Source organism: Portunus trituberculatus, chromosome 36, assembly GCF_017591435.1.
Source record: "Portunus trituberculatus isolate SZX2019 chromosome 36, ASM1759143v1, whole genome shotgun sequence".
Taxonomy (NCBI): Eukaryota; Metazoa; Arthropoda; class Malacostraca; order Decapoda; family Portunidae; genus Portunus; species Portunus trituberculatus.
In genome coordinates, this window is record NC_059290.1 from 1382492 (window position 1) to 1408335 (window position 25844).

The 25844-nt window shown below is 48.2% G+C and overlaps 2 protein-coding genes across 4 annotated transcripts in view; one reads left to right on the forward strand and one right to left on the reverse strand.

The window, feature by feature from the left end:
- Positions 1 to 25844, forward strand: part of LOC123513520 (dynein axonemal heavy chain 2-like) — a 37134-nt gene that overhangs the window by 8906 nt on the left and 2384 nt on the right. For all 3 annotated transcript variants that reach the window (XM_045270732.1, XM_045270734.1, XM_045270735.1), the window contains 8 exons: positions 265 to 411; positions 695 to 909; positions 1205 to 1322; positions 1534 to 5373; positions 5592 to 10678; positions 10867 to 13055; positions 13146 to 14700; positions 15017 to 15126. In XM_045270732.1, the coding sequence (XP_045126667.1) occupies positions 265 to 411; positions 695 to 909; positions 1205 to 1322; positions 1534 to 5373; positions 5592 to 10678; positions 10867 to 13055; positions 13146 to 13276 (11727 nt within the window). In that variant the 3' untranslated portion in view covers positions 13277 to 14700; positions 15017 to 15126. The remainder of the gene's footprint in view (positions 1 to 264; positions 412 to 694; positions 910 to 1204; positions 1323 to 1533; positions 5374 to 5591; positions 10679 to 10866; positions 13056 to 13145; positions 14701 to 15016; positions 15127 to 25844) is intronic.
- Positions 13585 to 21075, reverse strand: LOC123513523. Its single transcript, XM_045270739.1, has 5 exons — positions 20440 to 21075; positions 20246 to 20322; positions 15660 to 15810; positions 15023 to 15105; positions 13585 to 14687 (listed from the first exon to the last, which is right to left on the reverse strand). Exons 2-5 carry the CDS (start codon positions 20312 to 20314, stop codon positions 14193 to 14195), a joined length of 798 nt encoding a protein of 265 aa, XP_045126674.1. The 5' UTR covers positions 20315 to 20322; positions 20440 to 21075; the 3' UTR covers positions 13585 to 14192.

Here is a 25844-nt window from a genome sequence, read left to right on the forward strand (position 1 = left end):
TATATTTATGTAATATTGTGGCACATTGTATTATGCTCCACTAAGCATCACTATTTATTTAACTCTTATAAAGAAACCTGTGCGCATTTTATTTTAATGTATGCATCTAATCTAACCTCTCCAGGATCTAGCTAGGTAATCTTCATGTAGTGTTGTGGCACCTTGCATTACTATATGCTCCACTGCAAGATCACCTTTCACTTAAACAGTAGCTATTGCAATGTTTCTTATTCAAAACTTCTTCACAGAATCAGTACTTTCCAGATTCTGAACCTGTTTGATCGTGACCTGGAGGAAGTAGAGAAAGAATATGTGTTCCGCTCCATGAAGGTGGGTGGGGAGGGTTTCCACTATTCCAAGATGGCGCGGTGGGCAGCAGACACTCGCAGGAAGCTGGAGCAGGAAGTCAATGTGAGTTGCAGGCAGGAAGAGCAACATATGATGCTTGAGCAGACTGGTGAAAGCAAACAGATAGTCATGTTTTTGATAGTCCTGGCAGTACTTCAGTAATGTTGGAGTCCTTTGCTATCTTTGTTTTCATATTTCTGTACAGCTACTGCAGTACTTAAATAGTCTAATGAGGGAAAAGTCAGTCATACTTTTGATAGTCCTACCAGTATCTTGATGATGTTTTGAAAGTATCTAAACATAATTGGACTGCTCTTTTATCATATATCTTCGTTTTTCTCTACAGCTGCTAAAGAACCAGTCATGGCTGCCATACTACCCCCGGCTGGACTCCATCTACCAGCGGTGGGGCCGGACAGTGCTGCTGCTGCGAGGCGTTGTCTCCAACATGTACGCCGCCTGGATTGCCTCCCTGGAGCCCAACCCTTCCAAACGCCTCCTTGAATCCATCTTCAGGTGGCGCCCTGGAGCCATTCAGAGCCTGCAGGACAACTTTGATGTGTGAGTGACCCCTTGATGCAGCTCACTCATTGCCCCATTGGGAATGGTCATGTGACTCTTGATTCATGTCCAGTGCAGTGCTATCTTGGGTAGGAAGTCTCTTCATCAGACACAGAAATATGACACCTTCACTAATGCCATTATTTGTTTGGTTTGATTTACCTAGGTAATGAGCCTTTACTTCTTTTTTGTGAGGGAATTGCCTCCTATTGGGAGACAGAAAAGCAGCTCATAAAAAGTACATAAAACATTTAGATTAATGTAAAGGTATATTCCCTGGTTTTTCATCTTACAGACAGTTGTACAAGGACCTGGAGGAGGCAGGGGCATGGAAGGCTATGGGCTTTGACATTCCTGATGCCATTACTCCAATATTTGCTGACATTGCTGTTTACAAGGATATCAGAAAAAAGGTTAAGGATGAAAAGGAAGTATACTTTATTATTAGCTCAATATGACAAAATTGATAAAATAAATTTAATTATTACAGAAAAAAATAAGGACATCAAGTGATGACAATGATCATGAAAACAGCTTGAAGTAATGGTTTTAATGTATCTGTGGAATATTTCCTTGGCTCATAGAGAGTAAAGTATACCCTCCTACCTCTTTCCTCATACCTAGGTAATGGACTGTGCCAATGGCTTCAACAACTTCATGTCTAGGGTGTCCCGAGATGAAGCTCAAATGTTTGAGAGTCAGATTCAGGCAGCAGTGAAAAGCTTCTACCCTGGCCTGTCTGCTGTGACTTGGATGCAGCGAGATGCGGTGGCAACACTACTGACTCGCTGCACTGCTGTAGTGAGGAATGTTCAGGAGCAGGTGTCCCAGTACCTAGCAGTGAACCAGGACCTGTCATCTGTGCTGCTCAAGACCAAGGAAATGGCTTTGTATAAACGTGATGATGCCATGGTGTATGAGGGCAATGGCTTCCAGGAAGACCTTGGTTCACAGCTACATGCAGCAGCTGAGGCTGTGAAATCCAAGTTCCGTCAGATGGAAGAGATCCTAGACTCTCTACACCAGAAGCTCATCAGCAAGACCAGTGTGAAGGCAGAGCAAGCCTGGCTGGCCTATGTCACCAGGATTGATAATCTCTTTCTGGATTGTCAAAGAGAGGTGTTGCGAAGATCTCTTCTCTCCTTTGAAGGAATGCTGATGGGGTCCCGCAGTTGTCCGATGGAGAAGCTGACACCAGTCTTCACTATTGCTATCAGTCTTACTGATGGCAGAATTATTTGCAAGCCTTCTGTCAGTCAAGTACTGCAGCTTGTCACATCTTTAGAGACACAGTTTTCTGAGAGTTTAGGAAAAATTCCATGTCTTCTGCGCCGATTCTCTTTGGAGAAGGCCAAAGCTCACTCCCACCTGCCGGCACTGGATGACAAGCTGTGCTCCCGACTGCAAGCCAAGCTGAACAGTGAGTTCCAGACGCAGGTGGAGGAGTTGAAGCAGCGACTGGAAGAGTGGCAGGCTTACCGTGACCTGTGGGAAGTGGACCGAAGAGAGTTTTTTGAGCACTACCTTACTAAGGCCAACTCTGTTTATATCTTTGAGACAGACATCATGACTTTTGAAAGAAAACTAAGAGAAATAGAGAATACAGAGGATCATATGAAGGTTGGCACATTTTATGTAAACTGTGAGACTTTGAAGCACCAGCTGATCATGTTATGTAAGTCATGGGTGTCTGACTTTGAAAAAAACCTCTTTAAGATTGCCTCTGAGAAATTGGATATTCTTTATTCTTACAGTGGGGAGACACGGGCATTGCTCAAAAGTGACCCACAGGACATTTCTTCCCTATTGACAGCAGCTGATGAGTGTCATGCAGCCAAACAGCAGCTGGCAGTTTACAGAAGAGAGTTTCAGCCGGTTAGGGAACAGTTTGACGTGTTGAGGAAGTACCATTATGACATCCCAGACAAAGTGAACAGCAGCCTGGAGCAGCTGGAGAAGGAGTGGGATGCTGTTGAAGGTCTCTTGACAGAAAAGGTTCTTGAGTTGAATGCTGCCTTGGATGGTTTCCGTAAGACTTACAATGATCGATCTGAGCTGGTGCTGGAGGAGGTAGATGCCCTCAAGGAACACTTCCGTCAAGCATTGCCCACACGGCTAGATCGCCCTGTGTGTGAGGCCTGCAGTGTGATTAAGATGCTGAAAGACATGATGGCAGACATAATCACCAAGCTGAGTGTAAATGAAACCCTTATGTTGCTGTCATTACCAACTGTTGAGTTTCCAGAGCTTCCAGCATTCCAGCATGACCTAGTGTCAGCAGAGAAGATGTGGTCACTACTAGAGGAGTGGCAGCAGGCATGGGAGAGCTGGGCAAACATGATAGTGTGGGAGGTGAGTGTTGTTGGCCTTCAGGAGATGCTCTCCACCTTTGGTCACAAGCTGAGGGCCATCAAGCCCTTTGCAGCAGGGGAGATAAACACAAGGGCAGGTGTGGGAGAGGGTGATTGGGAGTTAAAAGAGGAATTTCTCACCAGGATTGAGCTGTGCAAACTACTGGTTCCTCTGACTCTTAACCTGCAGAATGCCAGGCTAAGGACTCACCACTGGGATCAGATCAAGGCACTTGTCAAGGCAGAGTTTGACAAAGACTCACCTGACTTTACACTTGGTTTCCTCCAGAAATTAAACCTTACCTCTTACAAGAAAGACATGTCTGCTATCCTTGTGAACTCCACAGAGGAGGCCAAACTAGTGAGTGAGATTGACAACATCAAGAGTCTAGCCTCAGACATACCACTCAATCTTAGGGCCATACCAGGTATGAGTGTGTCTGTTCTGGAATCTACTTCAGCTGCAAATGAAACCATTGTGGAACTGAATACACGGTTACAGGTTTTGTCAGCCTCTCACCATGCTCGGCCATATGCTGAAGACATTGATGGCATACGTGCAATGCTGTCCTCTATGATTACCTTCTTGGAAGAAGTGGAGGCACTGCAGAGAACATGGGGCACCTGGGAGCCCTTCTTCCTTGTGCCAGATGTGAGACTCCACATGGTCTATGCTACCTCTATCTTCGACTCCCTCAATGAGCGGTGGTGCCAGTTGTCAAATATCATGACATCTGAACAGTTTCTCAAGCCTGTGGCATTGCACGATCACCTGAGGAAGGAAGTGAGGGGCATGTCGTCTGAATTCCGCTGCCTCACCCAGCAGGTGAGGCCGTACTTACAGGACCGCCGGGACCAGTATACCCGCTTTTGGCTCCTCTCTGATAATGACTTGGTGGCTGCACTGTCCACTGTGATAGATGGGGAATCAGCCAGGCCCTTCTTGCCAAAGCTTTTCACCAACATTACAAGAATAAAACAGGAGAAGAACAGCCAGTTGACAACAATGGAAATTATTGGTGTGTCCTCCCAGGAAGGAGAGTTTTTGGAACTCAATTCCTACATTCCTCTGATGGGATCCTTTGACACATGGCTCAAAAATCTGTCATCCAGCATTGAAGCAACACTGAAGGAACATGTGCGGCAGTGCAGGAACAGCATGAAGTCTGTGGCCATGAAGGTGGATGATGTGGTGAAGCTCTGGCCCTTGCAAGTAACAGTGATTGCCTTCCTCATGCACTGGACTATGGAGGTGAGCCGCACCCTTGCCAAGACGAAGGGTTGCCTCAATGGTGACACGCTGCAGGTGTTCAAGAAGAAGATACGGGACTCACAGATGCGTCTTGACGGTTGTCTTCAAGGGAGCCTGCCCAAGCTCGTACGGGAGAAGGTACGCTTGTTTTATCTGACGGTGCTGCAGGTGAGGGACTTCTTGTGTGGAGCAGCTGAGGGAAAGTGGAGTATTGCCTCAGAGAGTGACATGCCACTTCGATACACTTGGGAGAAGGACACAGACAATTTGTTGTTTCAAGTTGGTACACATGACTTAGCTTATTCTTGGGAGTATCAGGGGCTGTGGCCTTTCACAGCCCTTACACCCTCTCTCACCCTGGCCTTCACCCAGCTGGCCAAAGTGCTGTGTCAGGGAACAGCACTAGGTCTGCTTGGGGCCTATGGCTGTGGCAAAACAGAGACAGTGAAGAGCCTTGCCCATCTCCTGGGGCGTCACTTGGTGGTTGTGGAGTGCACCCCTAAACTGACAGCCACTCATTTGGCCCAGATGTTACTAGGTGTCAGTCAGTCTCCCAGCTGGTTGCTCCTGGAGTCCGCTCACTGCCTGGATGAGGATGTCGTGCCACCCCTCAGGGAGATGCTAAAAGTAGTGCAGGAGGGACAGCGGGCAGCAGCAGCAGCAGCAGCCAAAGCAGGCGGGGGACGAGGCTCCAAGCTGCATCTGCCGCCTTCTGTTATCCTGGAGGGCATCCGTCTCACAGTGTCACCCCTAGCAGCTGTTGTGCTGGAGATGCAGCCAGACCAGTCCACTGCTAGAAGGACAATGGATATTCTAAAGGAGACTTGCCGTCCTGTTGTCATCTTCAGACCAGATGTACAGGTGATGTGCCTGTGGGAATGTTTCTTGCATCATTGGTGGCATATTGACAATTATTTAATGATATGATTGGCAGGATCATACTCACCTTCTTTATACACACTTCTGGTCATGAATCATTTAATATTAGAACTCTCATGTGAATCCATATTGATTGTTATAGTACTAGAAATAAGAATTAGTTCCACATTGTAAGATGACCAAAATATTCTGCCCTGCAGGTGATGACTGAGTGTTTGATGGTGGTGGAAGGCTTCAAGGAGAGCAGGAGTCTGTCATTGAAGGTGAGTGAAGCTATGGAGAGTCTTGCCTCTGCCCTCCCTCGACGGTACCGCTGGCAGCTGGGGATCCGTGGTGCTAACCTGCTTGTGAACCTCGCCAAAGACATTATCAGACGCCAGCCAGAAGTGGACGAGGTGGATACAATGCCCCTAGCCCTGCGGGAGCATCTCTTGCCACAGCTGAGGGAGAATGAACTACCAATATTCAAGGAAGTGTTTGCATCCCTCTTTCCAGACTTTGAAGCTGCTCCAATCATCCATGAGGTTCTGAAGGAGGGGTTGATAGAGGAAATGAATAATAGAACCTTGATAGTGAAGGACATGTACACTGATAAGACTCTTCAGTTGCATGAGGCCATCTCCAAAAATAAGATAGTGATTGCCTTTGGGCCTTCAGGGTCTGGGAAGTCTACTTCCATTGAGCTGTTGCACACCACCACTGGCCTTCTCAATGAGGCCGGCCATACAGGTTTTAGACTGGCCTGGCTCGAGGCTCTCAGCCCACTGGTGGTGGAGCATGAGTTGCTTTATGGTCCACAGGAAGACCTGGCCATTGGGGAGCGAAGTGGACACCTGATGCACCTCATCCAGAAGTGTCACAAGGCACCACCAACGTCTGACTTGTGGCTGCTGCTGGAAGGACCCAAAGACCACAAGTGGCTCTCTCAATTCTTCCTTCATATCCATCCCACCAACAGCACCTTCCTGTGCAGCCTTCGCCAGAATATCTCCTTCCCATCTAACTTGAAGATCATCCTGGAGGTGTCAGGAGACATTGGCCACCTCTCTCCTGGTGAGCTGGCCATGTGCTACACCATCCACTTTCCTGCGCAGCCACAGCTTTGGGAAGATGTCATTCAGAGTTGGCGAGCAACCATCGCCAACGTGCGAGTGTCTCGTGCCTTGCAGACACTTATCAAAAAGAACTTGCCAAACTTCATTAACATCCTGGATGCTGAGCTTGTGTCTAAGCCTCAGATGATCATGAAGGCCAAGGCCTTTGTTGCCATCATGAATTCCCTAATGGAGGCACAGACAATGACAGTTGAGCCTGAGGACTGGGTTGCCAGACTTACTCCTGCCTTTATCTTCAGCATCATTTGGTCATTTGGAGCAAACATCTCTCAGAGGGAAGCTGCCGAATTTGAAGAAGTGGTAACTCGTATGATTGAGGATGTTCCTGAAGGAGGAATCTATGACTACTTTGTTGATCCTGTCAGTGGGAGCTTCCTCTCTTGGAGTCACCTCTCCCCAGAGATAGAGCAGCTTGACATTCGCCTCCCTGTTGTGGAGTCAAGTCTTGTTCCCACACAACGCATCATCAAGTACACCAGAATTATAAGAACATTGATGGATCAGGGAATACCTGTTCTGCTTACAGGACCACCAGGCTCTGGCAAAACTACCATCATTAATGTGCTCAGACAAATTCCAAACAAAGAGCAAATGGCCATTCTGCTCAGCTTCACAGCCAACACTCACCCTGTGAATATTCAGAGCACCCTAGAAAGCCAACTCATGAAGCAGGGCAAAAATACACTGGCATGTAAGAAATCTAAGCTGCATGTGCTCATTGATGATCTTCACTGCAGCGAGGGAAGTGATCACTTACACGAAATCTTGGCCACTGTTAGGTATACCACTCAGCGTGGAAAGTTGTTTAGCCATGACAGCAAGGCATTCCTGACATTGCCCCCACTCTGTTATCTGTTCACTATGCAAAGAAAAACTTGCTTCTTTGGCCAGGAAAAAACTCAAGAGATTAATGAGCATATAGATGGCCGCTGGTTAGAGACCTTCCACTCCCTCACATTGCCAGAATTTTATGACAAAGAACTGGAAGGAATCTTCAGCAAGCTCTTTGATGAGGCTTTAGGACATTTTGACCAAGAAGTGAAATGTCTGAGGACTGTGTTGGCTGAGGGTGTGGTATATCTGTTTAGGTGTATGGGAAAGAAGAGCCAGGTAGCCTGTGGAGACTACTTATCTCTTGTGCACCATCCACGTCAAATCTTCTCAGTGCTCAAGGGCCTCCAGCTGGGGGATGAGGAAACACAAGACAGAGACAACTTCCTACGACACCTGACCCACGAGTGTTACCGTGTATTCCACGATCTTGGTGTGATGCCTCAAGAAGCCTTTGACCAGCTCATGAATGAGGTCCTCACAGAGTATCTGTGCATTGGTCTAAACACTGTCACTCACGATCCTTCTAACTTTATGCTGACACGGCTTGGTAATGAAGAGGATCTGTATGATGATGCAAACATTCAGTCTCTCCAGCAAATCCTCGAGAAAAGTGGACAGGCCCTCCTAGGTCCTAAACAGACCTTTGTGGTGTTCAACAGCCTCATCCACCACTTAGTGCGACTTCTACGCATATTAGGATATCAACACAAAGAAGACAAAGAACCTTCGTTGGCCCTAGGCAGTGTTGGAGGCCACGTGGTGTTGGTGGGTCCTGAGGGATGTGGCAAGAAGACATGTGCCCGATTGGTGTCCTCCCTGGCAGGTTACAAGACCCATGATGTGACAGGAACCCCTGAAGAAGAAGTGATCATGACAAGACAGATCATTGCAGATCTCCTATCAGGCACCCCAGTTTTGGTCATCATTGACTGGAATATATTGCAGAATGTGAAAAACTTAAAATTTCTGAATGACTTGCTGGTACAGCAGTATTATTGGCAATCACCTAGAGACTCTCCAGCAAATTTTAAGATCCTATTGTCTGTGCCCTCACTGGAGGAGGCTCATGAGGTTCTCAGGTCTCTTCCTGCCATGTCAAGCTACTACAGCATTGATAGCTTCCAGGAGTGGAGCACTGAGGACCTTCAGCTCATAAGCAGACGAATACTGAGCAGTGAGATTGGAGAACGGCTCTCGGATATCATCCTGCAGTCCATCACAGAAGTCATGGCATTCATCCATGCCTCCAGCAGTCCTGCACCATCATCAAAGTTTCTTGAATTCCTCAAGATGTTTTTGCAGGTGTTTTGCAGACTGTATGACGACATCATCAATGAGAAAGAGAAGTTGAGCACCAGCATTGTCAAGTTTGAGGATACACAGAAGCGAGTGAAGGAGTTGTCCAATCAGTTGGAGGAGCAGCGTGCCCAAGTGACTTACATACAGCAGTCGTGTGGCAGTGTGGTGCTCAAGATGAGGAACATCAGATCAGAACAGGGTCGTCTGGAGCAAGACCTTGCCAAGAATGATGCCCTTCTTCAGCGCCAGAAAGATGAGTCATCACGAATACGAGAATTGATCAGTCGTGACCTGACAGCTCCCAAGCTAGAGATGAAAGCTGTTCATCGCCGGCTGGACCGCGTCACGCGGGCAGAAATGGAGGGCCTGAGGGGCCTGAGCCGGCCACCACGTAGTGTGGAACTTGTGTTTGATGCAGTGCTCACCACACTAGAGCTTGACCCGTCCTGGAATGAAGCCAAAAAACAAATGGCTAATGCACTGGATTTCGTATCAGGCATCAAAAAGAAACCTGTTGAAGAGGTGCATGAAAAGATTCTCTCAATTATTCAGTCTTACCTGAAAATGGAAGAACTGACTCCGGAAAAGGTAACTGGGGAGTCAGAAACGGCAGCAACATTCCTAACGTGGTTACAAGTGTTTGAAAAATATGTCCGTGTCTATAAGGATTACCACCCACTCAAGGTGCAGGCAGACATCATTGCCAAGGAGATTGATGCCACCGAACAGTCAATTAAGCAGTACAAAAATGATCTTGCAGGCTTCAGTATTGAGCATCAGACACTTATGACACAGCTGAAGGAGAAAGAGCAGCACCTGGAGGCAGCAGAGGAGGAGATGAAGGTGTTGGAAGGCCGCATACAGTTAGCACAGAAAGTGATGACACAGCTTGGACAGGACAAGATCCACTGGGAAGAATCTCTCTCTCACAGCAGCGTGCAACTCAGGAACATCTTTGGCGATGCTGTGCTAGCAGCAGCCTATGTCACGTACCTCGGGGATGCCACACACACTGCACGAGGTGAGGTGATGGCACGCTGGCAGGAGAAGATGGAGGAGCTGTGTCTCTTTCATACAGCAGAAAGGAATGTTCTGGATGTCTTGGCGCCACTCCATGCACGAGTCAGGTGGCATGAGCAGGGTCTCCCTCTTGATGCCTTCTCTTTGGAAAATGCTGCCATCATTTGCTACTCAAGTCTTCCTCAGCTAATCCTTGATCCCCATCATGTCCTTGAACAGTGGATCCGTAACTGGAGTGATACCACTGAGGTGGACCTTGAAAAAAGTGACTACCTGCAGAAACTGGAGGACTTGCTCCAGAGTGGTTCAACTTGTCTCATTGTACAAGAGGAGTTAGCTCTGCCCACCAGTGTCCTACAGGTGCTTGAGATGGAGCGACATGTGCGTGACGGTAAAAACGTGTTACTGGTTGGGGACACTGAATTACAAGTCCATGATAACTTTAGGATGCTGATTCTTCTTACAAGTCGAGAGCCAGAGATTACCAGCAATATGAGAAGCCTTGCCAATGTTGTCAGCATGCAAAGTCAGCAGGAAGGTCTGGAGGTGCTGTTAACTTCACGTGTAGCTTCACACTACCAGCCTGATCTTGTGGAATCTCTAAAGAAAAATGAGTGGGACCTTCTGGATCGTGAGAAACAGTTGGCAGAGCAAGAAGAGACCATACGAACACTCATGTCTCGCTTTGATGATGATGTGTTGGAGGAGAACACCCTAATGGAGCAGCTGCAGACAGCATGCTCCAGGGCCTCAGATGCAAAGCGTAAGTGTAATGACCTTAGAAAGAGTCTTGATGCAGCCAAGGAAGGTAATGCAACATACAGAAAGATCGCAGGGCTCCTGACACGTCTGTACCTCATCGTGGAGAGATTCCCACGACTGCAGCCCTCCTTGGAACTAGGCCTGGAGCACCTCAGCACACTCATCATTGGGGAGATGCACCTGCAGAGTCTTGTCACTTCATGGGGTCGATTGCTGGGCCAGAACATTGTCATTAAGATGCTGCAGAGTGTGTACAGGTGAGTCATAATCTTACCAACATCAGGTTGCTTTGGTCAAGGAGTATTGCATGCTTATTACAGGTGTATAAATTTGGAGATTTTGAGTCATATCTCAGGTAGAGTGTATATTAATTCTATATATGTATGTGTTGAGATATCTTTGGATCATGCTAGATCACAATTGGTGTGCCACATTTCTTCCTCAGGCACTTGGAGGAGCAGGTAAGTCCCATCTCCCTGGTGACGGTGGGCCTCATCTTGGCCAGCTGGTATGAGTGTCACATCGGCCTCACCACTCCACAGTTCTGCTCGCTGCTCTATACTCAGCTGGTGGACCAGGATGAATCCCGGCCCCTTCCATTGGACCTTAAACCTTATCTTGCTACAGAGTCCCAAAGCACATCCTTGCTGCAGCCGTTTGACCCAGGCCAGCATGCAGCCTTGCGTCCTGTTTGGCTTACTGAACGGCAATGGTTGCAGATCATTAGCCTCTCCAAAATCGAGCCATTCCAGGAGCTAGCAGATCACATGGTGACTCATGAGAACCTGTGGCGTGTGTGGTACATAACTGAGCAGCCAGAAACTGGAACACTGCCTAAGAAGATGGATAGGAAAATCAGAGGCGTGGCCAAGCTTATTCTCATCAACTGCCTCCGCCCAGACCGCCTGGACGAGGCGTCCATGATGTATGTGCAGCGAGTGCTGAAACATGAAGCCAGTGAGGCCACAGCTAAAGCGCTTCTCTCTGTGGCTGGCAAAGGCAATGCGGCTTCACCTATAATCCTGTACAGCTCTGTTCCTCTGGATGTGGAGTTTGTGCTCCATCAAATCCAGGCCCTGTGCCACCCTATCATCTCCTCAGATCCCGAAGCCCTGGATGTGCTGGCCCTGGGTCAGGGCCGGGAAGACAGCCTCACTCTCAGACTGCAGCGGTGTCTCCTCAAAGGCCATTGGCTCCTCCTTAAGAAAGGCACTGCTGCCAGTGCCTGCATTGCTCGCCTTACCAAGTTTCTGAGGAATGAGTCCTTAACAGCAGCCCATAAACGGTTTCAGATTTGGATGTATTTTGACAATGATGATGAGTTGCCATCAAGCCTGATGACCGCTTGCCGCAAGGTGTACCTCAGCCTGCCATGCACGGTAAAGGAATCACTGCGCCATTTGTATGAACTGGTCGGAGAGTCTCGTCTCGCTGCCTACACCAACGAGTGGAGTAAGTGGTGTCTGCTCAGCCTGGCATTGTTCCATATTGCCTTCATCACTCGCCAGACACTAGAGAATAACAGCACCCCCTTGGCAGTCACTTTGGGGGATACCCAATGGGAGGAAGCTGAAAACACCCTTCGAACACTGCTGACGGGAGGACACCCTGCTGACAGCTCCCTTATTGCCTCCCTCATCCCTCCACTGACGGATCTGTACCTCGCAGGCTGCCTCACTGAGGAGAGCCGCAGCATTCTCACCCAGCTCATGTCCACTTATCTCTCTCCTGAAGCCATACAAAATGTTCCTGGAAGGGTGTCAGCACTCACCCACTACACTGTACCAAGGGCAACCTTCCTTGAGGAGCACCTGGCACAGATGGAGTTCATCTATCTGGCACAGAATGTGTCCCTCACTGGTGTGGCACCGATGGTCATCTTACAGAACCAGAGAGATGAAGCCAGGGACATCAACATTGCTTTACGGACTTTGAATGAACAGAAGACATCCCAGCGTTCACTGCAAGATACTGTTTGGCCGCGACGCTTTGTTGAGCTGAGAGACAGGAAGCTGAAGGGCAAGAAGATAAAAGGGGCACTGCAGGCTATTATGAGGCAAGAATATGAGGACTGTTCAAAAGTTGTGCACCATGTGGCCTCCAAATTGGCTGTCACAGAGGACCTGAACACCATAAACAGTTTGCTACAGGACAGTTCTCCAAGCCTTGAGATCACCAAGGATGACACAGAATTGCGTAAAACTGAAGCAAGGCTGAAGAAGCTTAACGCCAGAGCAGACTTTCTGTGGGAGATGGCCGGCAGCTGTGAACCACCACGAAACCTCCGCTTAGGCCTACTGCAGGAACCAGAAGCAGCCTGGGCAGCAGTAACACGCAGCTTCTGGGGTGAGCTACGCCAAGCAGCCTTGGAGGTGGCAGTGTTGACCAGGGCACTGAGTGCTTGTCTGGCTACCAAGGGAGGAGAAGAGGATGTGAAGGGTGTTGGAGATGAAGAAGAAAGCCCCTCACTGGTGCTGGAGAAGCTAGTGTTGCGTGGTGCCTGCTGGGACGCAGCAGCTGAAGTGCTCATGACAGAGGAGCTGGGTGCTGGTCTACCAGCTGCCACTACGCTGGACCTCACTGTCACCAAGTGCACCGCTCGTGTCAAGAAGGTGCTCAGGAAAACTGGAAGAGGTAAGTCAGTTATGACTTTATACTGCTTGTGTATCAAAGAATGTTTGTCACAACTACCCTGCCCTTCACGTCACTCCTCTCCCTCCACAGTCCACCGCACACCTGTCCACGTTGGCGGGGCTGACACCTGCACACCACTGTTCTGGGTGCATCTGCCCCTTGCCTCCAGCATTACCAGCCACACATGTCTCCTTAGTGGTGTGCGACTCATCACAGCCTGAGGTGCAGCGCCTCCCAGCAGCCTTGCAGTTTTACATTTATGAAATTGCTTGCCTTGTGATGCACTGTTAGTCTTGTGAAGGAAGACCATGCATTCCTTTCTAAAATCATATTTATATTAATACATACAGTAATTTAATCACTATCATTGTCATCTCAGTCATGTGTGTCATGAAAATCAAAGATTATAGATCTACAGTTGTACCAGTAATATATACTTGTTATAGACCAGCTATACTTTCTATTCACTATATGCATTGCCACAGCTCGTATCTCAGGTGATGCCAAAGGAAAAAACAAGAAAAATGAAGATGAGCCATCAATATATATTTAAGAACATAATACATTTGCACTTTTCTATCGCAGAGTAGTGAGTACAAGAGAAGGGTCAGGGTGTGGGGAGTATACCTGATAATAACCCATACAAATGCTACAAAAGGGTGAATATATCCTTTTTGAAACCACAAGCAAGGCCACAATTCAAAGGACTTGCCAATTCACACCATGGTGTTATCCCTGCCACCTCCCTGAAACTAATTACAATGAAGTGAGAACCTAACATCACCAGTCAACTTTTGTACATCTATATAGAAGGAAAACTGAGGATGGTGTTTCCTTCTCTGTGTAAACAACATGTTCCGCAGTAAGTGAAGTATAGGAAGTGTGATAACAAGGCCTACAAGCAAAAGACACACCAGAAATCGACTGTGTATAATGCCACAGAGGAGTATTAGGCCTATCACTAACATGCCATTTGGAATACATATAAAAATACATCTCTCCATCTTCTATGTGCTTGACGCCTCAACGTGCAGCACGGCAAGGACACTCCATGCAGCCGTCACCGAGCACCATGACCTAACTTAATCTACGGAGGGAATAAGACTGATTTTTAAGACGCCACAAAGCACACCTCCATTATATGTTGATCCCAAGACCGGGGGGGATTGGAGACTTCTGAATAGTGGAGGTAATTGTGGAACGAGGGGTGGTTATGGCTATAGTCGTGGAGCGGGGGGTGGGCGTGACAGTGGAGCGAGGGGTGGAGATGACGGTGGACCGGGAGATGTGGGTGACTGAGGGATGGGCGGTGTAGGCTGGGGGCGGGTCCCTCTCTCTCATCTCTCTGCAGGGGGCTGGGTTTGGGCTAGGGACGGGTGTGGGCGGTTGCTGGCAGCAGGGTGGGTGGGAGTAGGTGGAAGGTACCCGCACGGACACCAGTGCCTGCTTCTTGATGAGACGGCCGTAGGAACGCACCACGAGACAGCAGTACGTGATCACCACCACCGCCACCACGGACGCCAGCAGGTCCAGAGTACGCTTCTGGAGAGCAGCACGCACCCCCGACCACACCACGGCAGCCATCACAACCACAGACAGCACCAGCCACGGCACCAGCAGCCCACCACGCTCCTGCACCACACCAGTAAGTAATATGAGTGACCATAGGATTATGACATTTTTTTACACGATGACATGGTGCAATGTAATGTTTGAAAGTATACAATGATTTAATCAACACGAGTCTATATGATACGGTACAGCTATATCATTCATTATATCAACACGCACGTGGCCTTTCCATATTAGTACATGTTTGCTGAAATTCAGCATTCAATATACACCTGCAATTTATGTCACAAGCAAGATATCGAGATAAGCCACTGTTTATTTAGGCCCATACGTGAATTGGTAAGTTTGTCACCATTCTCCCTCCACATACTTTTGTTTCTCCCGGTTAGACTCACCTTGACTGCCGCCACAATGAGCAGGATGGAGAAGGTGAAGAAGAGAACCCACACGCTCACCTGGGCGTACACGAAGATGCGAACTATGGGAGAGAACAAACCAGGTAAATTACCACTGTGTGTGTGTGTGTGTGTGTGTGTGTGTAGAAGTGTACAATATTTTGGTCTCAATCATGATGGCCTGTCTCTGTGTCTATTTTTATCTAGTACAATACGTAAGTCATGAACAGTTCTTAGATTAGAGGGGAGACGCCTTCCACTACCCTTTATTTTAAGAACATAAGAAAAGAGGGAAGCTGCAAGAGACCGCCAGGCCTACACGAGGCAGTCCCTGTGTGTTTAAGTTACCTAATTCCATCTATCATCCCCATCCATGAACTTATCTAACCTTCTTTTAAAGCTCCCTATTGACTTAGCTCTGACTTCATTACCACTGAGACCGTTCCACTCATCAACCACTCTGTTCGAAAACCAGTTTCTTCCCATTTCTTTCCTAAACCTGAATTTTTCAAGTTTAAACCCATTATTTCTGGTGGTTTATGTTAGTAGTTGATGTAGTACTTGCAAGATTAGTAAAAAAAAAAATTGCTTATTATTTGAAATCTCTATCGTGTTTGTGCTTGTGAGAGTGTCTAACCTGCAAGGAGTTTAGCGGTGTTTGACAAGTCCTCGCAAGGTGGCAGAACTCCAAGGAGGTCGCGTGCCTCCCCTTCCCTACAAGCCGTCAGATGCTCCTCGAGGGTGAAGGCCACGGCGCCGTACCCGACAGAGAGCACTGCTGAACAAACCTGTGGGAGGTGATGACGGAGTGAGACAAGAGTAAAGACAAGGAGAGTGAGGAGGGAAGAAAGAGTAAATATGATAAGAAGTAATTAAAAGATGGGAAGAAAAGAAAAGTAAGGGAGAGAAGGTGGTAAAGATGAGAGAGAGAGAGAGAGAGAGAGAGAGAGAGAGAGAGAGAGAGAGAGAGATGGCAGGATAAGATTATAGAAGAGAAAAGGTGGAGAGAAGAGAGGAATCGCATGAAGAAGGTGCGAACTTGGGAAGGAAAGACAAGACAAATAAAAGGAGAAAGAAAAGAAATGGAGAAAAAGTAAAGAGAAGATGAAACTTAAGAAATGAAATAAGAAAAAAAACGAGAAAATAAAAGAAAGATAAAGGAAAGAGACGATGAAAAAGAAAGAGGAGCAAGAAGGAAAGACATCACGAAGAAGGAATCTCAAATAAACCAGGAAAACATTGAAGAACATCCTATTTTCTCATAACTGACTCAGATAATGTTAGCAAATGTAAGCGATATAAATAGACAAGCAGAAAACTAGCAGGCGTGTGGAGGTGATGGGGGGGAGGTGAGGTGGGGTTGGGAGGGTGGTGGTGATGAAGGAGGGCAGAGGTAAAAAGGTGTTAATGTCTTGTCTTAAGGAGAAGGTTAATGATCGTTGCGGCAGACACAGGAAGGCTAGTGTGTGTGTGTGTGTGTGTGTGTGTGTGTGTGATTGAACCTCTTATATCAAATTGCAGTTTTTTTGTGTGTGTGAGATCGAACCTCTTATATCAAATTGCAGTTGTTTTGCGAGTATACTTTTACACATGTTTTATTTTTTCGCATTTTAACTCTTATTTTACTACATTTTTATTAATCTACAAACTTTAGACGTGTGTGTGAGTGTGTGTGTGTGTGTGTGGAAGTAGGAAGTGTAGGAGGAGTGTATAACAGTTGGGTGAGTGGTGTGAGTGGAGGACGGCGGCTGAGGGGAAGGGGGAGATGGAGGGTGGAATGTGAGGGTCAGGAGAGCACTGCGCAGGATTATAGATACAAAGGGAGAGGGAGGGACTGGCAGGGGACATGTATGGGAGGTGAGAGAAGCTTGTGTTAAGAGAAAGGGAGAGAGGGAGAGGAGGAGACAAGACGAGAGAGGAGGAAAACAGGCGTGCTTTGTCCTCTTTTCCCATCCTCCACCTCTCCTCCTCCTCCTCCTCCTCCTCCTCTTCCACTCAGCGCATCAGAGGTAATCAGACGCCACTTTGATCCGTGAGTCCCCTTCCCGTTCCGGAGTTAGAAGGAGGAGGAGGAGGAGGAGGAGGAGGAAGGAGGAGGAAGGAAGACGATAACCCCTCATTTAGTTAAGAGATGAATGCATAATCTTGACATTTTTTATTAGCTCGTGTCTCTCATTCTTAATTTTTTTCATGTCTTTAGTAGTAGTAGTAGTAGTAGTAGTTGTTGTTGTTGTTGTTGTTGTTGTTGTTGTTGTAGTAGCAGCAGTAGCAGCAGTAGCAGCAGCAGCAGTAGTAGTAGTAGTAGTAGTAGTAGTAGTAGTAGTAGTAGTAGTAGTAGTAGTAGTTGTTGTTGTTGTTGTTGTTGTTGTAACAGTAGTAGTAGTAGCAGTAGCAGTAGTAGTAGTAGTAGTAGTAGTAGTAGTAGTAGTAGTAGTGGTGGTGGTGGTAGTAGTAGTAGTAGTAGTAGTAGTAGTAGTAGTAGTAGTAGTAGTAGTAGTAGTAGTAGTAGTAGTAGTAGTAGTAGTAGTAGTAGTAGTAGTAGTAGTATATTGTGTAGTAAAAACGTTAATAGAAAATTAATGAAAAATCAAAGAAATAAATCGTGTGTGTGTGTGTGTGTGTGTGTGTGTGTGTGTGTGTGTGTGCGTGGAGGTTACGCTGATAGTGGTTATTTTGGTGGAGGTGGTGGGAGGAGAGGGAGAATGGCTGAAGTGAGTAAGGGTGTTGATACGGTGTATTAGTGGGTAGAGGCACTGGTGGTGGTGGTGGTGGCGAGTGTAGTGGTGGTGGTGGTGAGGGTGTGGGAGGCAAGAGGTAACAACAAAGCAGAAAAATTACTTTACTTAATGGAATGATCTTGATGTGTAACTTTTGTTGTTGTTGTTGTTGTTGTTGTTGTTTAATCATTATTGTAGTTATACTATTATTGTTATTACTATTATTATTATTATTATTATTATTATTATTATTATTATTATCATCATCATCATCATCATCATCATCATCATCATCATCATCATCATCATCATTATTTACTTCTACTATTGCTACTCTTGCTGCTGCTGCTGCTGCTGCTGCTGCTGCTGCTGCTGCTACTACTACTACTACTACTACTACTACTACTACTACTACTACTACTACTACTACTACTACTACTACTACTACTACTACTACTACTACTTAGTAATGATAATACTGATAATAATACCACCACTATCACCATCACCACCTCAATAGATTAATGAAACAAAACATATCAATATTACATTAAGAGAGAGAGAGAGAGAGAGAGAACTGGCAGTACACATTATCAACACGGGGCATAAAAATCAAATACCGAACATTCTCTCTCTCTCTCTCTCTCTCTCTCTCTCTCTCTCTCTCTCCTCTCTCTGAAACACTTCACTTGAGGCCGACACTCGAGCACCGCGGCGCCACACAATCCTCCAACGCGCCACATTACTCCTTGAATGTCACTTTTTTCCCCCTACAAGTGTACGTGGTATTGGTCACGCGTGTGGGTGTGCGGGCGTGGCGGTGGTGTGGGTTGTGGGCGGTGGTCTGGTGTTGGTCCGTACTGCTACACATACACCTCTTATACACTCGCCTACGCATTTTACCCCAACCCCCCCTTAACTCCCGCCCCCAACACTCTGCTATTGCGTGTCCTATGTGGGGGGGGGTCATGTGTGGCTGCTGGGGGTGAGGGGGTGACGTCCGCCAGACCCTATCGTTGCCCCCTAGAGCCCTGCAGGAAAGGCTGGGTGTCCTCTGCTCAGACAGGCGACAAGACCTTATCCTTGTGTGAGAGTAAGGTCCGTCTTCAGAAACGCCTTTGTCTCCCACCATGACTGTTTTTCAGAGGTCACAGAGATGATCAGCCGGAGTGTCGCGAGTGTTTCTCCTGTTATTAATGTACAAGTTTCGTCTTTTTTGGTCACTCGAGTCGTATAAACAGCCTCAAAAATGCGTGTCACTCCAATTGGTGTTTGTTGTAAGGTATGAAGGTGAGGCGCAGTTGTTCTAGAATTTGGTCCTTATGTCTGAATATTCACTACTGTCAAGACATGTTTTTTTTTTTTTCCAATTAATTTATCTATTTATTTTCCATTAAAGTATTAATCACCTCAGAATTGAACGAGTTTTTTTCTTCTTCTTTTTTTTTCTTCTTCTTCTTCTTCTTCTTCTTCTTCTTCTTGTATAAGTAAAACGAACATTCATCACTGCCGAGCTTGAGTGTGCGTATGTGTGTGTGTGTGTGTGTGTGTGTGTGTGTGTGTGTGTGTGTGTGTGTGTGTGTGTGTGTGTGTGTGTGTGTGTGTGTGTGTGTGTGTGTGTGTGTGTGTGTGTGTGTGTGTGTGTGTGTGTGTGTGAGGATGTGCACGTAAGTTTGATTATTTTGAAAGTGCCGAGTTACTTTTATTATCTGCATCGTGTCAGTGTTCCCATTCAACAAAACTCTGAATGAAAGACTTTTTCGTCAAACTCAACACTTTTTTGTCCTGAGTACATCAAGAAGGGAAATGAAACATGAAACAAAGATCATGTATTGCTTCGTGTCAATAGACAGTCATGTTAAGGAAGATAACACACACTTTTCCATGCGATGAACACGCAAAGCACGGTGATCTTCTAAGTGCGGCGTGGCACAGTGAAGAGCGGGTTCGTAGCTGGGAGCGGCCAGGGCGAGTCAGGAAGAGACCTTTTAGCAAATAAAATTTCCCTGTTTACTACATCCACCAAGTGTGTTCTATAAATGACTCAGACACTTCACTTATGTCCTTCACGAGGAAGTATTTTCTCATTAGCGCGGGTGTCAAGCTCTCCTGCTCTGTGTTTGTTTGTGTTAAGACTGCCTGACACCATCTCGAGTAGCGAGGTGAAGGATGACTAGAAAAAAAAAGAAAGAACAAAGATAGGCTGGTGAGCAGCAGGCTTAGCAAAAGTTGTGTACAGCAGAAGCAGCAGATTGAAGAGTGGAAGAGGAGCCAATACGAGGCCAGGGCCGCTGCCGTGATGGTGGATTATCACTCGAGGTGAAGAGGCACTCCCTAAGTGGCCAGGCAGACCTTCAAGCTCCAGACGTTACGTCTTACCTACCGTGCCCATATTCCCCCCCCCCAGTCTCAACACCCCACACCTGCCCACCCCACCCTGCAGTGGTAAGTGGTGGAGGAAGCTGTCTGAGAGGAATAGATAGACGCCAAAGGTGGCAGGACTCACCATGCCTAAGACTCCGATGGCCACCACGCCCTTCTGTAGACTGACGCAGCACCAGCAGCACCGCCGCATGATGCCTACTGGGGGAGGGAAGACGAAATGTAATGTTAGTACCTTCCACGCCGCCTGCAAGAGAACCACACCTGATTATATCCAACTGTCACAACACAGGAATATGCAAATCATACACGACTTACTTGTTGTTACTGCAAGTCAACTCTGTCACCGTCTACAGCACAGGCGATGTGGCACCGTTCGGGAAAGGCACTGAAGCAGCTCTGCCACTGCCCTGGAGACACAATAGCTCCTCTCTGGAGGCTGCGGGTTAAGGGACGGCACAACACTGGAGTCACCCACACTGGTCACCTGCAGATGTTCACGAGGGTCCTGATACTACCGCGGTGGCTCTTATCCTGGGGCGTCACTAGTGGTCGCGGGACACGCGGTGGCGGGACGTTCGTACGGTCAGCGTGGCGGTGGGCGGGGGAATGGCAGCGCGGGACAGTGAGTAAGGAGTGACACTCGCCAGCTGCGGGCGGCGGCGCGAATGATGCCAACGTCATACACAGTCTGACGGAGGGGCGGGACCACACTTGCCAGAGTGGCACAGGTGCACCACTCGTCTGGCGCTGCCACAAGAGGGAGGCCGACACCGGTGCCGAATACTCCGTGCACCCAACAGCTCGTTATTGTATGCAACAAATGACCGGCGTGCCACGCCACGTGCTGCTCATTAGTTTTAGCTTTCAATGTGCAGCACCACAGGCTTGATAAGTACTACTGCACATGTAGCTTGTACCTGTACTAGCCCCTTACTGCATGCCAATTACTTACTGCATTGTGTGTGTGTGTGTGTGTGTGTGTGTGTGTGTGTGTGTGTGTGTGTGTGTGTGTATGTGTATGTGTGGGGGTTACTGCACAAACGTACGTATACATCATAAAAGAAATGACCCGTTGTAAACCAACCATAGCGCCGCCTTGTCCCCACGCCACGCGGGAGCCGCGGGAAGGCGGAACGAAACACATACGTACGCGTCTGGTTTCCTGTGGAGTGGAAGCTGAACGATACACGAAAAACTGCAGAGGCATGAAGCCCTCAAGCCCACCTCCCCTCCCCCACCCCCAGGACAACGACAACACCAGGGCCGGACGGGGAGGGATGACCCGTCCACGCCGCCATGATGCAACAGCCGCGGGACGACCCGCAGGCCAATATAGAAACACTTAAAGATGGTGGGGGAGAGGGAGGCGACAGTGTTTCATATCCTGCTTGCCTCACCCACACCCACACCCCTTTCCTCCGCCTGACACTCCGCCTTCCCCCTCTCAACCAACCTCCTGACTCTGTTTGATGCGATGGGTTGACGCTCCCCGCCTTGAGCAGCACAGCCCTGCAGGCACCACCATCAGCACCACCAGCAGTTGTACTCATTGCCTTGCTTCCATACAGGCCTGGAGCGGCGTGAGACAGCCTTGCCCAGTAGACGTGATGGACTCTACGAATATGGTGTGTCACTGTCCGTACTACCATCCCCCCCCCCACCAACCTCCATCCCTTGGAGGTGGCGGCAGACACACTTTCATCAGATATGCAAATATTTATGCGACACGACAACAAATTACCCGTCAGGCTCCTCAGGCACTGAATTCAGCCTCAGCCTCGAGGCTTCCTGCATGCCATTATTTGTTGCTCAGGGCGTAAGGGCGTCATTTATACTCCAGGGTGTCTCATCTGCCGTCAGTTCCACTGTGGGGCACTGCCGCCGGTACGTGTTTCTTCTCATGGCGGCTTGAGTTACAAGTGTCAACTCCTGTGCCTCGCCCGAGGTTCCCATCAGAGACTCAGGTGGTCATCCCTGCAGCACCCAGCGCGATGACTCATCCGCCCCTCATGGACTTGAGTCTCGAAGGGCGTCCATTGAGACTCTTATTACCGAGGTCGCGGCGCTTCCTAGAGGACGCTGGGTGACCTTGCGCTCCTCAACCTGCGGGACTCTCGGAGTGAGGCCCCGGACATTATGTGTACTGAAGTGAAGTCGCTCCCTTTGAGTATTCTAAGTTTGTGGTTTATATTCTGTTTATCAGCTCTTGCACCTCCCATTTAAAATCAGGACTGTTTGGCGCCGCTCCCCGGGGGACGGTTGTGGATAGGTCGGGGTGGGAAGAAGGGGGAATGTGAAGCTAGCATGGGCTGTGAGTGAGTGCCACCTTTGCTGAGAGTGGCCATTGTGGCGCTGACCAAGCCTTGAGTGGCGGCAGTGGTGCCTGTCTTGCCTGGGACACGGGGACTTTGAAACACGATACATAGAGTGCTCCGAGTGAGGCGTTAATACCGAGGACATGCTGGACATCCCGTGGCTGCTTCAGGAGGCACACAGCAGTGGGGAGAGGGGGAGCGGGAGAGAAGGCAGTGGCGACTCGTTAGAAAGAGCGACATTGAACTGCTCTCGAGACGATGAGCAAAAAATAGAGTACATAATCCCCTGAAGTGTTCCTTGCCTATGTGTTATGCATCAAGAAAAAATGGCATTTACTCGATGAGTGATTGACCTCACTTGAAGGGGTCACGAAGGTCAAGGGGTGGGAGAACCAAGAGTGGCGAAGTGAACACCATCAACACTCACATAAACAAACGCACAAACAACAAAATGGTGGAAGACACACCGCTTGGAAATATTGGGTAGCATGGCCCGGGGGAGGAGGAGGAGGAGGAAAGGGATGCATATTAAGCTAGATAAGAGTTTGAAGGTCGTCTTAGGAGTGTGGGCCGAACAAGGGGTGACGTCAGCCGCTGATGGAGATCGTCACCGCAATAATATAGTCTCGGCTTGTCGCTTTGACCACCTCCTGCGTGCCTCTACATCACCAATCTTGGACACCAGCGGGGGAATGTCTCGTAGATGGGAGGAAGGAGGTGATGCGTCAAAAAGAATGGTGTCGTGGTTGATTAGTCTCTGTAAGGATGGAATATGTAGGTGTTAAAAAAAAAAAACGACGCCATAATAATAGTACTCAATGGCAGACTAAAAGTATTGTAGATTTTCATATGGAGGAGAGAGATACTAGAAAACACTGCAATGGGGAGAAAAAGGGAAGACGAGGAAGGAAGAAGAGGGGCGTCAAAGCGGCAGATAACAAGGCATAGGTCAAGGAGCTACATGCCTCGTGGGGCGTCACCTGCGAGAGGAAGCAAGAGGCGGGAAGCTGAATATGGTTTACTGTTTTTCATCTCCTTTTAATCGGCAGCGTTTATCGTCGTCGTGATCAAATGTAAACAAGAGAGAATCAATGAGCCGACTGTGGACAGTATCAGGGTGGCGTTCGTCCCTTCCCCTCCCTCTTCCCATCACATCCTGCCCTGCCTTGCCACCCACCCTCCATTACTGCCTCTCTCCCCTTCTCTCTGCACCTCCGGAAATGTCCCTGTGACGCCAGCACACACACACACACACAGGATGTTACGTGTATATGAAGGTACAGACGCGCCTAATAGTATCTTTGAAGACTTCCTATCCTTGGTGTCCTCAGCACTAAATACACGCATGTGACGCAGACGCCCTTACCACATCAATTACTTGACAGGATCTTTGTACTTGTGAGTGTGTATGACGTGAAGAACAGTTACTCTAGATGCGGCGGTGACTCAGGGGCGTGCAATGTCTGGACAGGCGCAGGGAGTTCCCGGGTCAGGTCCTACGAGGGTTCTATCTTTAGGTTCAGGAAGAAAACGGAGAGCGAGAAAGGGACAGTGCGCGTGGTTAAAGTTGAAGGGTCGATAAAAATAACCTTGATGCTGCAAAATCTGTGTCACTTTTCCTTTACTAAGCTGTGTGATAAGGTGAAGTTATGCGGATGTGGCCTGAATGGATTCTTGTAGCTTCCTTTATGCTATTTCTTTAAGTACCCCTCACACAAATACATTTGAGGTGAAGTTACACAGATGTGGCAGAGACGTGATCAGAGGCTTGTAAACACCAGGATACAGCCATTTAAGATGTTGAAAGTGACTTAGCATTTAGTGTGAGTGGAATTTTGAATAAAAAGGCCAATATTGATCACTTGGAAAGGTGTTGGAGTCGAGGCAGGTGGAATGTATATCAGGTGGTGCTGGTGTTGGTGGTGTGTGGTGGTGATGATAGCCGATGTGTGGTGGTGATGGCCATAGCAGTAGGATAATAGTTGTGGTGGTAGTAATGTTCTTAGTGCTGATGTTAATATTGGTAGAGTGATAGTTATATTTGTACTGGTGATGATGGTAATAGCAATAGTAGAATGGTGTTAGTGGTGGTGGTGGTGGTGGTGACGGTGCTGGAGGTCTCAAATGGACACACAGCAGCTGGTGACGGAGGCGGGGACTGAACACTGGCTGGCCATCTGTGGAATATCTGAGCATGGGAGCGTGACTTCTCCTGATCCTCCTTCCCTTTCTTTCTCTTCCTCCTTTCCTTATGTTGTTCCTCACCTTACTTTCTGCTTCTTCGCGGCGGCCTTAAACTGTGTGTGTGTGTGTGTGTGTGTGTAATTCACCTCGGTCACCTCCTGGTCACCCAGCCGGTCTTCCCCATTACGGAGCGAGCTCAGAGCTCATAGACCGATCTTCGAGTAGGACTGAGACCACAACACACTCCACACACCGGGACAGCGAGGCCACAACCCCTCGAGTTACATCCCGTACCTATTTACTGCTAGGTGAACAGGGGCCACACATTAAGAGGCTTGCCCATTTGCCTCGCCGCTTCCGGGGACTCGAACCCGGCCCTCTTGATTATGAGTCGAGTGTGCTAACCACTACACTACGCGGGGTGTTTCACTGTTTGATCTGCTGCAGTCTCTGACGAGACAGCCAGACGTTACCCTACGGAACGAGCTCAGAACTCATTATTTCCGATATTCGGATAGGCCTGAGACCAGGCACACACCACACCGGGACAACAAGGTCACAACTCCTCGATTTACATCCCGTACCTACTCACTGCTGGTGAACAGGGGCTACACGTGAAAGGAGACACACCCAAATATCTCCACCCGGCCGGGGAATCGAACCCCGGTCCTCTGGCTTGTGAAGCCAGTGTGTGTGTGTGTGTGTGTGTGTGTGTGTGATTACGATCGTCTCTATTCCCAGTGCAACACGCCGCCTTGCCTCACTCACTATCAATAATGTCACGCTACTTCGAGCACCAATTTCTTTCGGCCTTAGCTACTGACGGGCGGGGCCAGCGGGCACCCGTCTCGTCAACGCCCCAACTGGGAGGAAGATCGAGTGATTTTTTAATCTTTAGTCTCAGACAGGACAGAAATAGTCACAGACATTGATGTATCTGATCATTTCGTTTACTTGAGAATGCGATTTGATGCATAGAAAACCCTAACTGCTGAAGAGGAAGGAGGAGATTCAGGTGTTTGGAGGCTTAGTGGATGAAACAGTAGAGTCTATCCATGCGTGTGGCGAGGACATTGAGATCTCGGAAAGTTTCACATAGCGTGGTAGTGTAGTATTTAATGACAGTGGGTCAAGCTAGGAAAGAAGTTGTACGGCGGATTGGCCTGGATCACGGCGTTATGGACTCACTCAACACGAGTATTTAGCGTTGTCGGTATCTGT

What these genes read in the sequence shown, in the direction of transcription:
- LOC123513523 (XM_045270739.1), bottom strand. Translation starts at nt 20,314, where the DNA reads ATGCGGCGGTGCTGCTGGTGCTGCGTCAGTCTACAGAAGGGCGTGGTG. An exon ending in CCATCGGAGTCTTAGGCATG is followed by an intron (nt 15,811 to 20,245) that starts GTGAGTCCTGCC and finishes CACCTCCCACAG; the next exon opens with GTTTGTTCAGCAGTGCTCTC. An exon ending in CACCGCTAAACTCCTTGCAG is followed by an intron (nt 15,106 to 15,659) that starts GTTAGACACTCT and finishes TCTCTCCCATAG; the next exon opens with TTCGCATCTTCGTGTACGCC.